Here is a 16,079-nt window from a genome sequence, read left to right as displayed (position 1 = left end):
CCCTCGATCTGTTTTCTTAGTCACATCAGTTGGTGCTATTTGCCCCCTGTAAATTCCTCTTCCATCCCAAAGGACTCTGCTGCTCACATGTTGTCTGTCAATCCCCTCTTTATCCCACCCTTCCTCCAGTCTCCCTTCCCTTATATTGACCTCACGACAATGGTAATATCACCCAGCCTGATGAAGGGAGCTTTGACTCTTGGAAGCTTATTCCCTGAAACTCTTGTTGGTCTCTAATCTGCTACTGGACTCAAATCTAACTGTCCCAGTATCACCGAGTAAGCACCATGCAAAATATAGATCTGAACACGGGTCTCCTCAATCCACACTGGTCTTCATGCCATTGGTCCATCTGCTTCAGCATGGTCTGCTCTGATGCAGATGAGCTCAGAGACTCAGACAGAGAAAGATCCTTTCCAGCACCTGTTCTCTTAGACCTCCTAAGTTTAAACCTTTACCCTTTGGCACACAAGGCATGGTCTCTCTACCACCAGTCCATCAGTGTCATCATTGTCTACTCAGACTGGCACTGGTTCTCCAGGGTTTTATGTAGAGGAATTTGCCCATACCATGCTTTTTTTCTGAGCCGTTGGGGTCTGGCTAGGGTGGCTCCCAAGGGTTCCCAGGCCCTCCTAAAGTTCTGGAGAGCCCCTTCCTAAATCCCACATGGCTCCGCCTCCATAAATAGTGACAATGGCCTGTGATGTCACTGGCTCCTCCTTACGATGTCACTGGGCTGCGGTTCTTTTACGGACCTAGCACATCAATGCCTCTGGCCCAGGCCCAGGCCCAGCCCCCCGGAAATTGGAAAGTCTGTGCCCTTGGACATCACAGGTTGTGCTCCTTCAGCAGTTAGCTTCTGCTGCAAACATGCCGTTCCAGTTTCCCCTGAGCTTGAGCAGGGAAAAGAAGAATGTGCATTTCAGCAAAACATGAGGGGTACCTTCGATACTAAGACTAACAGTCAAATTAATTTACTAAGCCGTTCGTGTCTGAGGAAGTGTGCATGCACACGAAAGCTCATACCTTGAATCAAACTTTGTTGGTCTTAGATGTGCCATGACTGGACTCAAACTTTGTTCTTTGGCTTCAGACCAAAATGGCTACCTACCTGAGGCCTTTTCTGCATCTGTATTTCACTGTGGTTTCAGAGTGCATCCTTTTCTTCCCTTCTGTGTTCCATCCCGCTTTCACTTCAGGTTTGTTGACTGGATACATGGATGCCAACTGGGACAAAAACTCACCTGATGGAAAATCTACAAGTAGATACTTGTTCTACTATGGAAACAGTTTGATTAAATGGACTAGTCAAAAGCAAACTATTGTAGCCATGTCTACTGGAGAACCTGAATGTGTATCAGCACAAAGTGCCAGCTATGAGCTTTACTGGATTATTCATCTACTGAAAGACTTCGGTATAGATGAACCAAAGCCAATAATACTTTTTGAGGACAATCAAGCTTGTATCGCCATCTGCAAAGCTGAAGGCACCAAATCTAAAAACAAGACCATCGCACTCAAATGTCACTACGTTAAAGAGCTGCAAGACCATGGACTGATTGAACTCCAATACTGTCCTACTGATCAGATGATTGCTGACATCCTGACCAAGCCGCTTGACAAGCAACGTTTTGAGACTCTTCGTGAATGTTTGAATTTGCATGACTTTCGTGTTATAACTTGAGAAGGGGTGTTGGGTATTACAAGTTGAAAACACTCAGTATATCTGGGGTTAAATGTTTGTTTATGTTACTCACAGGAAGTCACATGTTTTTCATGTAACCAATGTTCTTTAGCTGTAGAATACCCGGGAATTTTGTCCCTAATCCAGTTACCCTTCAATCCGGAGCAAGAGAGAATAGATCTGCTCCATCTTCTACATGACAGCCCTTCAAATATTTGAAGACTGCAATCATGACCCCTCTAAGCTTTCTCTTTCCCAGGCTAAACATACCCAACTCTTTCAGCCTTTCCTCGTAAGACTTGGATTCCAACCCTCTCACCATCCTGGTTGCCCTCTTCTGGACACGCTCGAGTTTGTCAACATCCTTCGTAAAATGTGGTGCCCACAGTACTCCAGGTGAGGCCTGTCCATAGCAGAATAGAGTGGAAATACCACCTCCCTTGATCTGGACACAGTGCTTCTATTAATACATCCCAAGATTGCATTAGCTTTCTTTGCAGTCACATCACACTGCAGGCTCATGTTTAGCTTGTGATCAACCAGAACACCTAGATACCTTTCACATGAGCTGCTGTCAAGCCAAGTCCCTCCCATTCTATATCTGTGCCTTTGATTTTTTATACCTAAGTGTAGGACTTTGCACTTATCTCTATTGAAATTCATTTTATTTGTCTCAGCCCACTGTTCCAGCCTATCTAGATCAGGGGTATCGAACCCCTGGCCAGGCCATGTGTGTCCTAAAATGTAATGCCAGGTAGTAGAGATATAAACTTTATAAAGGACAAAAACGCAAAGGTTTTTTTTTACTTAAAATAAAAACATGCTTAAAACATTAGCACTCTTGCAATATTTTGCTTATTAAACAGTGTCTGATAACTCACACCTCTTGCTCTGAATTATTGCATCAAAATGTCTGTGCTGTTGCAATCTTGAGTATGCTGTTCAGGTGTGTATCTGTAAGCTGCAAACCTATGATGATGCAGCAGCAGCAGAACTGGAAGAAGCAAAAGACAGCCAGTTTCACTGCAGGTCTGATAGAATCCCTCCGGGGGCCTGATGTGGCCCCCGGGCTGCATGTTTGAGACCCCTGATCTAGATCATTTTGAATCCTGACTGTCTTTTTCAGAATTAGCAATCCCACCCATCTTCGTGTCATCTCCAAATTTGATATTATAATTTTATTAGGTAAAATTTTAATCCCTTTTTTAGTTTATTTAAGGAATATTAATCTGATGCAAACCTTTCTTAAGGACTGCAATTGCCTAAGAAGGATTGCTTTCCCTTGTTTTTTTCAGGCAATAATTAGCATGTGAACAGATCAGTTGCTGGGTCAAAAGTTTAACAATGGCAGTCCTTTAGATGAGTCAAGAGCTCTGCAGAAAGGAAGAGAAACTAAGAACAACTTTAGTAAAAACCCAGCCTGATGAAGGGTAGATGAGTCAAGAGCTCTGCAGAAAGGAAGAGAAACTAAGAACAACTTTGTCTTGTTTCTAGTCCATGCAAACCTTTCTTGCATGGCCACAAATGTTGCACTGTCACGTATTTTCAATCAGGAAAATACAGAAAGAATAATCCACATAGAGTGGAGTTTCCAGTACCAACAAATGAAAGCAAGAAAGACGAATCAAGGCACACTGACTCAAGTACTAGGAAACTCTGGATGCAGAAAGGGCCAACATCTATCTTCACGAAGGCACCCTATTAAGCCTCATGGAATGGAACTCCATCTAGCATCTGAAAAAGTGTGCGTGGACACGAAAGCCTGTCCCTAGAATTAAGCTTTGTTGATCTCAAAGGTGCCCCTGGACTCAGACTTTGTTCTACTGCTTCAGGCCAACATGGCTGCCCCACCTACATCTATATTTAAATTAATTATCCATGTCTGAACAGCCTCTCCATCTTTATATGCAAGAAGCTTCTTTATGGCTACAGTCAGTTGGCAGTTCTGCTCCTCTCTGCTCAGCCTTGTTCAGCTGGGAGGCCAAAGAGCTTGGGGTGAGTCATCCAGTTGCCCTGTGGGAGGGAGGTAAGAAAGCTTGAGGGAAGTTTCTTCTTAGAGGCTCAGAAGGCCAGATTCTTTATGAGGGTGGGTAGTAAAGGGGAGAGGTCATCACTGGTAAGTGGGATTGAAAAGGGCTTGAGTTCACATGCCAGAGGCTCTTTTCTGGCTTGATATTTTCTGAGTGGTGAACAACGCCATGGAATTACCTCAACAACACACAAAACAAAGCCTGCCTCAGTGAAAACACACCACCCTACACCAGCAATCTGAATCAGTTTGATGTGTGCCTGCCAGTTAGAAACAAAGACTGCTTTGTCTTTCGCTGGTGATTGCTTCCTTTTAGGTATAAGCAAAGCCTTTAACCCCTTTGGTTGGTCACCCCTGGGCTTCAGACCCAATAGGGATGCTATCATCCAGGAGGGACCTGGGAATCCTCTGGAATTACAGCTCATCTCCAGATTACAGAGATCAGTTCCCCTGGCAAAAATGGATGCTTTGGAGAGTGTGGCTTTGTGCCCCCCACTGAGGTCCCCTGTCCTCCCTAGGCTCCACCTCCAAATCATCAGGAGTTTCCTAACCTGGATCTGGAAACCCTATCCTCCCATCCCCCACAACTAGCTGGGGGGACCTGGTAACACTCATTCCCAACATAGTACCCATGGAAGCCATGGTGCCTGCCATCATATTTCCTGGTGCCCACCAAGTGTTTTTAGAAAGTGAGAGAAGCCAGGTGGGACTTATGCCCAGTTAGACTTCTGATTGGCCACTGGAGATCTGATTGGATGTGCAGATTTTTAAAAATGCTGCTTTGTCAGCAGCTGCTACGACAGCACAGGAATCTACACTGTGTGACTGAAGGTAAGCTGAGGCAGCCATTTTGTTGCTGGCTCCACCTCCTACAGCACCCATTTTGTGGCAGCCATTTTGTGTCTGCACCAATCACGCTGTGCCCGCAGTCTCAAAATTGTTGGGGCCCCGTAGGCGCTTACTTATCTGAAGGCCACAGTAAATTTCTTATTTCTGCTTTGTGGTGGTTGGTGTATTATTTCCTTAATTCTCCAGTTGATGTGCTAAAATCAGCCACTAGAAGAAGAAGAAGAGATTGGATTTATACCCCGCCCTTCACTACCCAAAGCTGTCTCAGAGCGGCTTACAAACTCCTTCCCCTTCCCCTCCCCACAACAGACACCCTGTGAGGTAGGTGGGGAGGTAAGAAAGCTTGAGGGAAGTTTCTTCTCAGAGGCTCAGAAGGCCAGATTCTTTATGAGGGTGGGTAGTAAAGGGGAGAGGTCATCACTGGAATGACAGTTTGCAAAGTGGAATGACAGCCCCTGGGAATAGGCTCAGTGTTCTGGGACTGGAATGACAGCCCCAGAATGGAATGTCAGCTCCTGGGAGTAGCAGAGGTGTTCTTGGACTGTGATGACAGCTCTCAGAGTGGAATGATAGTTCCAGAATGCTTCTGCAACTCCCAGGCTGTCATTCCAGTCCCAGAAAACTTCTGCTAATCCCAGGGACTGTCATTCCACTCTGGGGATTGTCATTCCAGTCCCAGAACACCTCTGCTACTCGCAGGGGCTGTTATTCCACTCTGCAACCTGTCATTCCAGTCCAAGAGCACTGGTTCTCTTCCTAGGCACCGTCATTCCACTCTGGGGGCTGTCCTTCCTGTTCCATGGCACTGAGCCTATTCCTATGGACTGTCATTCCACTCTGCAAATTTAGAAGCTGCAGGGATCACATGATTAACATGGCTACCCCCTCCTATTTTATTATTTGTAATTTCTCCTCCTTCAGAATCCTGATATTTTCCTTTGAATTGTTTTCAGTCCTCCGTTCCGTTCAATTTGCCATGGATAGATTTGTAATTAGAAAGAGGAAAGTCCTTCCTGGGGCAGTTAAAGTTGTATTTCTACAGTGTGAAGATCATTTGTTGAAGCCAAATGTGTTTTGCAAGTTGAACCTGAAGAACAGAAATTAACTATGCACAGGAATTTCCCATTAACCTAATTATGTGATTTGTTTTATTAATAATTTGTTCTGAATGTCTGTGGTTTTAAGGCGGAGTTTCTAAGTGTGCTAAGAAGGCAAGGTATATAAAATCCTAGGTGGCATAACTGAGTTTTCTGTGCAGTCATGGCTATGGGCACTGTTCTGAATTGCCTCAAAATGTACTTGTACTCACTTGTAGGATATGAGTTTGAAGTGGGAAGAAGATTGCTGCTATTCTGAACCCTGTACTTTGTTCGGAAATTTAGTGCACAGCAGTTGTTTGGTATTCTGCCCTGGCTCAGAGACTTCAGGCATGCATTTACCAAATGAAGGCATCTGTGATGCCATAATTTAGTAAATTTCAATACAAAGTCACCCTTATGAATAAGGCAGAATATCCATGAACGTCCAGGAAAACTTTAAAAATGTTCCTGTACAGGCTTTTCTGTGTTGCCTTAGTGTCAAATCTGTGACCATTTGTTTGTCCTATGCACATGGTATGTATATTTACAGATCTTAAAGTGACTATTCTAAAAGTGAATTTTTAAAAGGACACAGCAGGAGACCACTACCACTATAACCACTGGCCAACTCTCACCTTTTCCTGGGTTTAGCCCAGCCCAGGGCCTTGTTAGGGAGGCTCCCAGGGGTTCCCAGGCCTCTCCCTAAATTCCAGGTGAGCTGGAATCCACCTGCATAGATAAGTGACAATGGCCTGAGATGTCACTGGCTCCTCCCTATGATGTCAATGGGCCCCAGTTCTTTTAAGGACCTAGCATAGCAATGCCTCTGGCCCAGCCCCAGCCCCACCCCCCGGGAAATTGGAAAGTCCCCTGGGCCATCAGCAGGAAATTAAACCTGAAAGGCCTTGGCTGCTGGTGGAAAGCATTTGAGAGGAAGACACCACAATGCATGAAAGTTCTCTCATTCCACAAATGCAGGGTGATTTCACATGCTACCAGCTTGGGCGGGGGGGTGGGAGGTTGTCCTAAAGTGAAAAGGCACTTTAATGAAGCAGTAAGGAGCAGAGAAGATGTTCACATCTCCAGGACCTCAAGTCCTAGTCAGCCTGGTGTAGATTCCACTGTGAGAATGCAATACCCCAGGGGCCCAGTTCACGTGACCTAGGGGGTGGGAAATACATAGAGATTTGGGGGTGGAGCCTGAGGAGGGCGGGGTTTGGGGAGGGGAGGGACTTCAATGGGGTATGATGCCGTAGAGTCTGCCTTCCAGAGCAGCCACTTTCTCCAGGTGAACCCATCTCTGTTGCCTGGAGGTTAGAAGCACTAGGAGAGTGCTTCAAACTCTAGAAGAAAGCTGAGGTGAGCTGTTTGCTCTCAAAGGAAAAGAACCAAGCAAGAGAGAAACAGCCACTAGAAGACTGGTTTCTGAGGATCTGTAACTAACAGTTAAATTTCTTTGTGGAAAGTTACATAAAGAGTGTAAGTAATAGTTCTGTATAAAAAGGCAATTCTTGATATTAAGATTTACAATAAATGTGAGACTTTTACTTCTGTGTGAGAGTTCTCTCTCTCTGAAGTCTTTAGTGAGGCTCCCTCATATTTAATGGGACAGAATGTTTCAAAACATGTCACTTCTAATTGGTCAGCTTTATGCTTTGGTCAGTTAGCGGATGATTGGCCTGTAGCTTAGAACCAATGGGATGAGGGCCTAGTGAGCTTTAATTGGCTGAAAGGTGTGGTGACAGAAAATAAAAGCTGCCTCTAGCAAAGCTTTTCTTGAAAGCGAATGGTTTATTGGACTGACTAGCTAGTAGCCAATCTGATCTAACTCATAACCTGGTGTCTCATGTCTTCATTGCAAGGTATGAGGACAATGCAGTTTCTAGTCACAAAAAATAAAAAGCTGTGCTACTTTAAAGAGTTTCAAATTTATTGTGGCATCAGCATTTGTAGACAGTGGCCCATTTCTTCAGGAATGTCTCTAGCTGGCAGAAATGGGTGCGGGGGGGGGGGAATAAAGTGGGGATCAAATATGAAGAAATGCTAAAAGCAGAATCTGTGACTTTATTTTTTTGTTTGTTTGTTTGCCATCAGGTCACAACTGACTTATGGCGACCCCATAGGGCTTTAGAGGCAAGAGATGTCTGCCATTCCTTGCCTCTTCATAGCAACCCTGGACTTCCTAGGTGGTGGTCTCCCATCCAAGTTCTAACCAAGGCTGACCCTGCTCATCTTCTGAGCTCTGATGAGACTGGGCTAGCCTGGATCGTCCAGGCCATGGCATTTTCTGCAAATCTCTAATCAGGAAGCCTTTTTTTCTCCAGGCCAGTTTGACTGGAGATCCTGGAGGTTTTTTGTCATCTTCTGGGTATGGAACAATGGTCACTGGGGGTGGGGGGGGGGAGGTATTTGTAAATTTCCTGCATTGTGCAGGGGGTTGGACTAGATGACCCTTCAAACTCCATGATTCTATGGTCTGATCCAGCAGGGCTTTTCATATGTTCTTATGAAGGCCTCGGCCTCTCTGCCTTGTTGTTGACTCTCCAGAGGAACTGGTTGGCCACTGTGTGAGATGGGATGCTGGACTAGATGGATTATTGGTCTGGTCCAGCAGGGCTCTTTGGATGTTCTTATCAGGGGAAGGCCTCAGTCTCTACGTCTTGTTGTTGGCCTCCAGAGGAACGTGTTGGCTACTGTGTGAGATGGGATGCTGGAATAGATGGACTATTGGTCCGATCCAGCAGGGCTCTTCTTATGTGGTTTTCTTACATACATATACTGACTTTAAGATAAAATGACCACTGATTTCTAACTAGTGTGATTGACTAAAGAAGCATCCAAATTACTACTAGTTACTACTAGTAACTAGTGGTGGCTCAAGTGGTTAAGACGCTGAACTGCAGGCTGTGGAAGGTCAGTAGTTCAGCAGTTCAAGACCCCACGGAAACGTCTTCAGACAGCGCTGGCTCTTCGGCTTTGAAACGGAGATGAGCACCGCAACCCTAGAGTCGGATTCGACTGGCTTTCGAGCAAGGGAACCTTTACCTTTTTACTACTAGTACTTATTTTGGTGATTCACTGAGTTTGGGGCAAAACCAATTTGTACCTTATCACGTGGGTTCACACACACACACGGAACTTGAAAAGCTGTGGCACTGAAGAGGAAAGACCAGCACCGAACAGACTGTGTATCACATGTGTGTGAAATACAAATAAAAGAGATATGCAAATAGTAATATTCAAAGGAGCTCTGCACAATTAATTCTGAGTATCTGTAAGTGAAACAAAGCTCTGAAGTGGTTCAGGTACAGGAACGAGTTAACTTTAAGTGACTGGGGAAAGAGAGTGAAAGAAAAGGCCGTGAAAATCTTCAGAAACATCCCAGAGCTGCCTAGCCAGTTCCTTCCTCTAGAGGGGGTGTTAAGATTACAGTTATTATTTATATAGTACCAACAATAAAGACAGAACATTACAGAGCTCATGAACAAATATTAAGAAAAGACAAATCTGTAACCTGAGGAGCTCAGAGCCTAAATTCCGAACTGAGAGAAATGGCACATGGAAGGCAGGCAGGCAGGCAGGCAGGCAGGCAAGAGGCCAGGAAGGCTGCTTCAGAGGCTCTTCAGCTTTGTTTCCATGGTGGACGAGGGAGCAAGGGGTTAGGCCAAGGGGTGTTTGAAGCAGGTTTGCCTCAAATGTTGTCACACTAAAATATTGTCAGCTATGCTGCCATGGGGGTTGGGGAGTTCATTCTATGTCTTGTTACTTGCTATTGCATTCCTATCCCTGCTGTTCTGTCTTTGCTGAAACGCTTATCTCTACAGATGTGCAGGAGGAGGTTGTATTGTCTGGAAGTCTCCTATGTACCGTGAGAGACTCTTGGTTCCCAGCTTTAGCCACCTAACGGTTTCCTAACTTGTCCCGCGCGTGGGAGGGTATCTAATTGGCCCATGCCATGGGGGTGCATACGAATACCCTATATCCTATTAGGCTTTATTGGTTGCCGCCATTCTTAACAGTGCCTGTGTTACTGCATCTATAGCTTTGCAATAAAAGTATAACTATTTCTGAATGTGTGTACTTCGTTGTTAGCTGTGGGTTCTGACAAATATGTGCACATAAACAATACTTTCAGCAATCAAAATTTCCCCCTGTTTCTATGCTGTTCACCTTTTTTGCTCATGGTACATGCCAGCTCAGTGCATGATGACATCACACCACACCACCCGCTCAAAGCGAGGGCCAGGCTTCTTGCACCACAGGGCCCTCCTTGGGAATGGGAGCTGGGCCCAGGGCCCCCTGCCAGAATAGGTGCCAGGCTACGATGGTATACCTGACTGCCACATTTTCTCCCTGTTTATGCTCCCCTCCATGAAAGGGAATGTTTTCGTATGGGATGAAAGTGTTTGTGGAAAGGGAATGTTTTTGTATGGGATGAAAGTGTTTGTGGAAAGTGTGGCTCCCATTTGGCATTCTTTGAGAAGGGATTTGGAAGAAGAGGGAGACTGTACCACCTGAAGGATTTGGGAAGTTCAGGGGCAGCAAGGGAGAAGGGAGAAGCCATCTAGGAAAGCAGAAGATAGAAGCAATTGGGAGGGATTGTGGCAGGTCAGGAATATAATGAGAAGTAAGAGACGGCCCAGGCTAGCCTGACCTCGTCAGATCTCAGAAGCTAAGGAGGGCCAGCCTTGGTTAGTACTTGGATGGGGGACTAGCAGGGGAGACCAGGGTCACTACACAGAGGCAGGCCATGGCAAACCACCTCTGCTTGTGCTTTGCATTGATCCAGAGGGGTCGCCATAAGTCCACTGTGACTCTATGGCACTTTCCAGCACCACCACCAAGGGAAGGTTGATTAGGTACCACAAAAGTAAAACCAGAATACTATTTTCCCCCATTGCATAACTCTCAGGCTGTTTCCAGAGGTGGCTCCCAGCAGCAGCAGCAGCAGCAGCAGCAGCAGCAGAACCAAGTCAGGTTGCTCAGCCAGACGGCCTTGAAAGACTCTTGCTTGTCTGGGCACAGCAGCAGCCATGGCACCAGGAGGGATCCCTGCAGGCCGCTGGACTGGCTGGCAGACTGATATGGGACTCCCACGCTGGGTGTATCTGCTGCCAGGCTACTGATGTTTGGCTTTGACGGAAGAGAGTCCACAGAGCTTTCTGTGCTTGGAGGCGTCCCAAGACCTGAGAGGGAGTCCGTCAACCTTATGCTGTGAAGAGAAGGCACAAACCGTTTGCACATCTGGGGATCCCTTCTTGATTGTGTCTCCTTTCCATCAAGGGACCAATGAATGAAACCCCCAGAGTCATGTTGATTTGGCGTATGCCCTCTCTGGCTTTGAACCCCTGTACCGGATACCTCTGCAGCAGATTGCTTTCTATGTCATAGGTACCCTAGCATAACCGGGCAATGTATTTTACACAGAACAAAACACATCAGAGGTATCAAGAAAAATATTTGCCTTGTTTCTTCTAAAACCTTGTCTGCCAATAGGCTAAAAGGCTGCCAGACTTATGATAATTTAATAATTTAAGCAGCTAGTGTTTCTGGAGAGCTTGCAGCTGTGGCATCATCCCCCCACCACCACCACCACTGCTCATGGTGAATGCTTTTCTGACATGACTCATTAAGTTCTTCAAGCGTTGGTTCATCTCAGCCTCCTACCAATTACTCAGGAACTTCACTCTTTGGACTGCTTTGTGTAAGAAATTGTTCCAATTCAAAAATATGAGCTGGGGATTTAATATTAATCAGATAGGCAGTTGCCAGTAAAAGCATGATTATAATATAAATGGGAAACTGTCTGTTCGTAAGAGCTATGCCAAATCTTTGGTCAACTTGCCCTGTAGATCTGAAATGCTAAATATTTTTAATCTGGTAAACCAGCTATTTGTCTGGACAGGAATGTCTGTAGGATAAGTAACACTGCACAAGAACAAAGTTTGCGTCCAGTGGCACCTTTAAGACCAACAAAATTTAATTCTGGGTATAAGCTTTTGTGCGCATGCATATACCCAGAATTAAACTTTGCTGGACGTAAAGGTGCCACTGGTCTCAAACTTTGTTCTATTACTTCAGACCAATTCGGCAACCCACCTGAATCTAACATTGCACAAGAAGAACTAGATTCAAGTCCAGTAGTATACACACACACATACACATACAGAATCGGAAGGGCCCATACAGGCCATCCAGTCCAGCCTCCTCTTCTCCAGAGTCCCTCAGCTTTTCCTCACAGGGCTTGATCTCCACGCTCCCAATCATCCTTGTCGTTCTCCTCTGCACGTGCTCCATTCTGTCCACATCCTTTTTGAAGTGAGGCCTGCACACCATACTCCAGGTCCAGAGACCAACAAGGTTTTTGCAGTATGAGCTTTTGAAAGTCAATGGTCCGTTTGTCAGAGCTTTGACTCTCAAAAGCTGATGCCCCAAAAATCTGGCTGGCCCTTTGACTCAAATCTAGCTCTTCTGCTGCTGCCCCACAGAGCTACCCTCCTGAAACAAGTCTGGTCTAATGGACCAACTGAATGCAGATTTCCAGAGAACAGCAAGGAGAGATAAGGAGGCCTTCCTGAACAATGCAAAGTAATAGAGGAAAACAATAGAATGGGAAGGACTAGAGATCTCTTCAAGAAAATTGGAGAAATCAAGGGAGCGTTCCATGCAAAGCTGGCCATGATAAAGGACAGAAACGGTAGGGACCTAACAGAAGCAGAAGAGATTAGGAAAAGATGTCAAGAATACACAGAAGAACTATATAAGAAAGACCTCGATGTCCTTGACAACCACGACGGTATAATCACTGACCTCGAGCCAGACATCCTGCAATGTGAAGTTAAATGGGCCTTAGAAAGCATTACTAACAACAAAGCTAGTGGAGGTGATAGTATTCCAGCTGAGCTATTCAAAGTCTTAAAAGATGATGCTGTTAAAGTGCTGCACTCAATTTGCCAGCAAATTTGGAAAACGCAACAGTAGCCACAGGATTGGAAAAGGTCAGTATTCATTCCAATCCCAAAAAAGGGCAATGCCAAGGAATGTTCAAACTATCGCACAATTGCACTCATATCACACGCTAGCAAGGTCATGCTCAAGATCCTACAAGTTAGGCTTCAACAGTACGTGGATAGAGAACTGCCAGAAGTACAAGCTGGCTTTCGAAGAGGTAGAGGAACTAGAGATCAAATTGCCAACATTCGCTGGATTATGAAGAAAGCAAGAGAGTACCAGAAAAATATCTACTTCTGCTTCATTGACTATGCTAAAGCCTTTGACTGTGTGGATCACAACAAACTATGGCAGGTCCTTAAAGAGATGGGAGTACCAGACCACCTCACATGTCTCTTGAGAAACCTGTATAAGGGCCAAGAAGCGACAGTTAGAACCGGATATGGAACAACTGATTGGTTCAGCATAGGAAAAGGAGTACGACAAGGATGTATATTGTCACCTTGCTTATTTAATATATATGCAGAGTACATCATGCGAAATGCTGGCCTGGATGAATCACAAGCGGGAATTAAGATTGCTGGGGAAAAGATCAACAACCTCAGATATGCAGATGATACCACTCTAATGGCTGAAAGTGAAAAGGATCTAAAGAGCCTCTTGCTCAGAGTAAAAGAGGAGAGCGCAAAAGTGGGCTTGAAGCTCAACATCAAAAAAACTAAGATCATGGCATCCGGCCCCATCACTCCTTGGCAAATAGAAGGGGAAGCTGTGGAAGTAGTGACAGACTTCACGTTCCTGGGATCCCAGATCACCGCAGACTGTGACTGCAGCCATGAAATTAAAAGACGCCTGCTCCTTGGGAGGAAAGCGATGGCGAACCTAAACAGCATGATAAAAAGTAGAGACATCACCCTGCCAACAAAAGTCCGCATGGTCAAAGCAATGGTATTCCCAGTAGTCATGTATGGCTGCGAGAGTTGGACTATAAGGAAGGCCGAGCGCCGAAGAATAGATTCTTTTGAACTATGGTGCTGGAGAAGACTCTTGAGAGTCCCTTGGACTGCAAAAAGATCAAATCAGTCAATCCTAAAAGAAATCAATCCTGACTGTTCCCTGGAAGGCCAGATAATGAAACTGAAGCTCAAATACTTTGGCCACCAAATGAGAAGGGAGCACTCACTGGAGAAGACCCTGATGCTGGGAAAGATTGAAGGTCAAAGAAGACGGGGACGGCAAAGGATGAGATGGTTAGACAGTGTCATAGATGCAATGAACATGAAACTGAGCAAACTTCAGAGGACAGCGGAAGACAGGAGGGCCTGGCGGGATCTAGTCCATGGGGTCGCGAAGAGTCGGACTCGACTGTGCGACTGAACAACAACAAGAATATTATGTGGTAACAAGAGGTGCAGCCAGTTCTCTGAATTCTCTTTTTTTATGAAAGTCAGCACCTTCCCTTGCAGAGATATAAAGTTAAAGCCATATCTTAGCTACTAGATGGGCTGGAGAGTTCAGCCCGCATGGCCTGCTTGGGCTCCACGCAGTCCAGCGCAAATGTCAAGCTTCGCTCAAAGAGACAATGGACTATGCGGATCCTAGCCCGCACCAATCAGTGGGCTAGGTTCCCGGCCGAGAGCCTATGGAACTCTCGGCCACTGTAAATAACCTACTGGAAAGTGGGCGGATGTTTGGGGTGGTGGTTCCACAGGACATATAAGCCGGCCTGCGAGCCGGCTAAAGTTATCTTGTTCTTGATCTAATAAAGTACGCTAGGCTGAAATCACTCATCCGTCTGCATACTTTTCACTGGCGACGAAGGTGGGATTCATCTCCCTCTGAACAGAGACCACGTTCTGGGTATCTCTTTGAGTCACCACACCGAAATCGCCACCGCTGCTGGCATCGTGCATCCTTCGAAAGAGCCACTCATCGCACCGCTGATCCCAAGAGCAGCACCGCACCCCTCCTTCTCTACGCCGCTAGTTCCCGCCGTTCACTTCCACGTGGAACTGTAAGATGGCTGCCGCATCAGAGAATCTCCCGGCTTTTGATATCTCCCAACCCTCGCAGTGGGAAACGTGGCTGGAGACCCTTGAGAGCCACTTCACCATCCACAACGTAGCAGACCCAGGTATGAAAAAAGCGTACCTTCTGCGCCACTGTGGCATGGAGGCCCATCTCCTGCTTAAAGACTTAGTAGCACCCAAGCTGACCAAAAGCGAGTCTTACAACTCTTTGGTCAAGGCGCTGACTGGCCACCTGGCCCCCAAACCAACTAAGTTTGTGGAGCGCATGGACTTTTTTGCGAAAGTCCAGGGCCCTGACGAGACCGCCTCAGATTTCTTGGTGGCTCTGCATCGGGGCGCCGCCAGGTGTTCCTTCTCCAACCTAGCTGAAGCCCTCCTCAACCAGTTCCTCGTGGGACTAAGGGAGGCTGGTCAGCCAGGACGACCTGGACCTAGATAAAGTAATCCAGGAGGCAACCTGTGCTGTCCCCAGTCAGCGTTATCAGTAGTTTAGTAAAACTGCACGGCATCTTTAAGACTTGTTGCTTCTGGGAATTGTAGTTCGCAGTTAAGGGTCCCAGATGCTTTTCCCTGACTGGCTAAGAGCAATTTCCTGACTTTATGGGTTTTTTCCGTTTCTTTGTTCTTCAACCCTTACCGCGAGGAGAGGGAGCCCATCTCTTTTCTCACCGCGGCTACTGAACTAACCCAGATCACGATGTAACTTCCCACCCAGCTACTGTGAGTAAAATGATCTTCTAACGCGTGAGAAGTTGAATAAAGATGATTTAAGCTTTCCTCAGTAGTCGTGCCGTTGACTCACCCCTAAAAGGTGCTGGCTAGCACAGCTTGCACCGGACAGGACAGTGAGAAAAGAGGGATGGAGTCCCTCCCCCCCTGAAGAGACTGGAGTTTTTCCCTACCCAGTTTTCCGATCTTCAAAGCTGTGCATGACAAAGGTGAAGGAGATCCTCCCGTTTCTGCTCTCTCCAATAAAACTAACAAAGCGGACTCTTCAGCCGCTGGGAAAAAGCAAAACCCCACGCTCCCCTTCCACCTCTCTCACACTTCTCTCTCTCTGTAATGTAAAGTTCCTCAGGCACCACGAACGCCGCATAGCCTCTCCAGATCAGCAAAACGCTAGCTCCAGAGTCCGCTTTCGACCAAAGAAAACTTTATTGCATGCCAAGCAAAGTGTATGTGTTTCTTCCCACTGCATAAGCTGAGAGTTTAGCCAAGCGCTAAATGCTGCACATCCTTCCAGAGAAGCAGACACACGGTGCCTTTCTGGGCTTGTGAATTGTTGCATTCCAGAGCATTTAAATGCAAATCGCCTACCTCTCTCTCTGCCATTCCTTTGTGTTGCAAAGTCCGACACTGAAATCTAGGCCCAAATCAGGAGAATCTAGATCCCAAATCAGGAGAATCTAGATCCCAAATCAGGAAATCTAGATCCCAAATCAGGAGAATAGATCCAC

General features: G+C 46.1%; 1 protein-coding gene across 1 annotated transcript in view; it reads left to right on the top strand.

Moving 5' to 3' along the window:
- The window catches only part of LOC107107631 (uncharacterized protein K02A2.6-like), a gene marked incomplete at both ends in the record, with an annotated part of 34,360 nt that extends 19,347 nt beyond the window's left edge, over positions 1-15,013 (top strand). The window contains 2 exons of the mRNA XM_015407935.1: positions 10,554-10,613; positions 14,666-15,013. Of these exons, the coding sequence (XP_015263421.1) occupies positions 10,554-10,613; positions 14,666-15,013 (408 nt within the window). The remainder of the gene's footprint in view (positions 1-10,553; positions 10,614-14,665) is intronic.
- Between the last annotated feature and the right edge of the window lie 1,066 nt (positions 15,014-16,079).

Source organism: Gekko japonicus, unplaced genomic scaffold (genome assembly GCF_001447785.1).
Source record: "Gekko japonicus isolate JY-2015 unplaced genomic scaffold, Gekko_japonicus_V1.1 scaffold5314, whole genome shotgun sequence".
Lineage (NCBI taxonomy): Eukaryota > Metazoa > Chordata > Lepidosauria > Squamata > Gekkonidae > Gekko > Gekko japonicus.
This window is presented reverse-complemented; position numbering and strand designations above follow the sequence as displayed.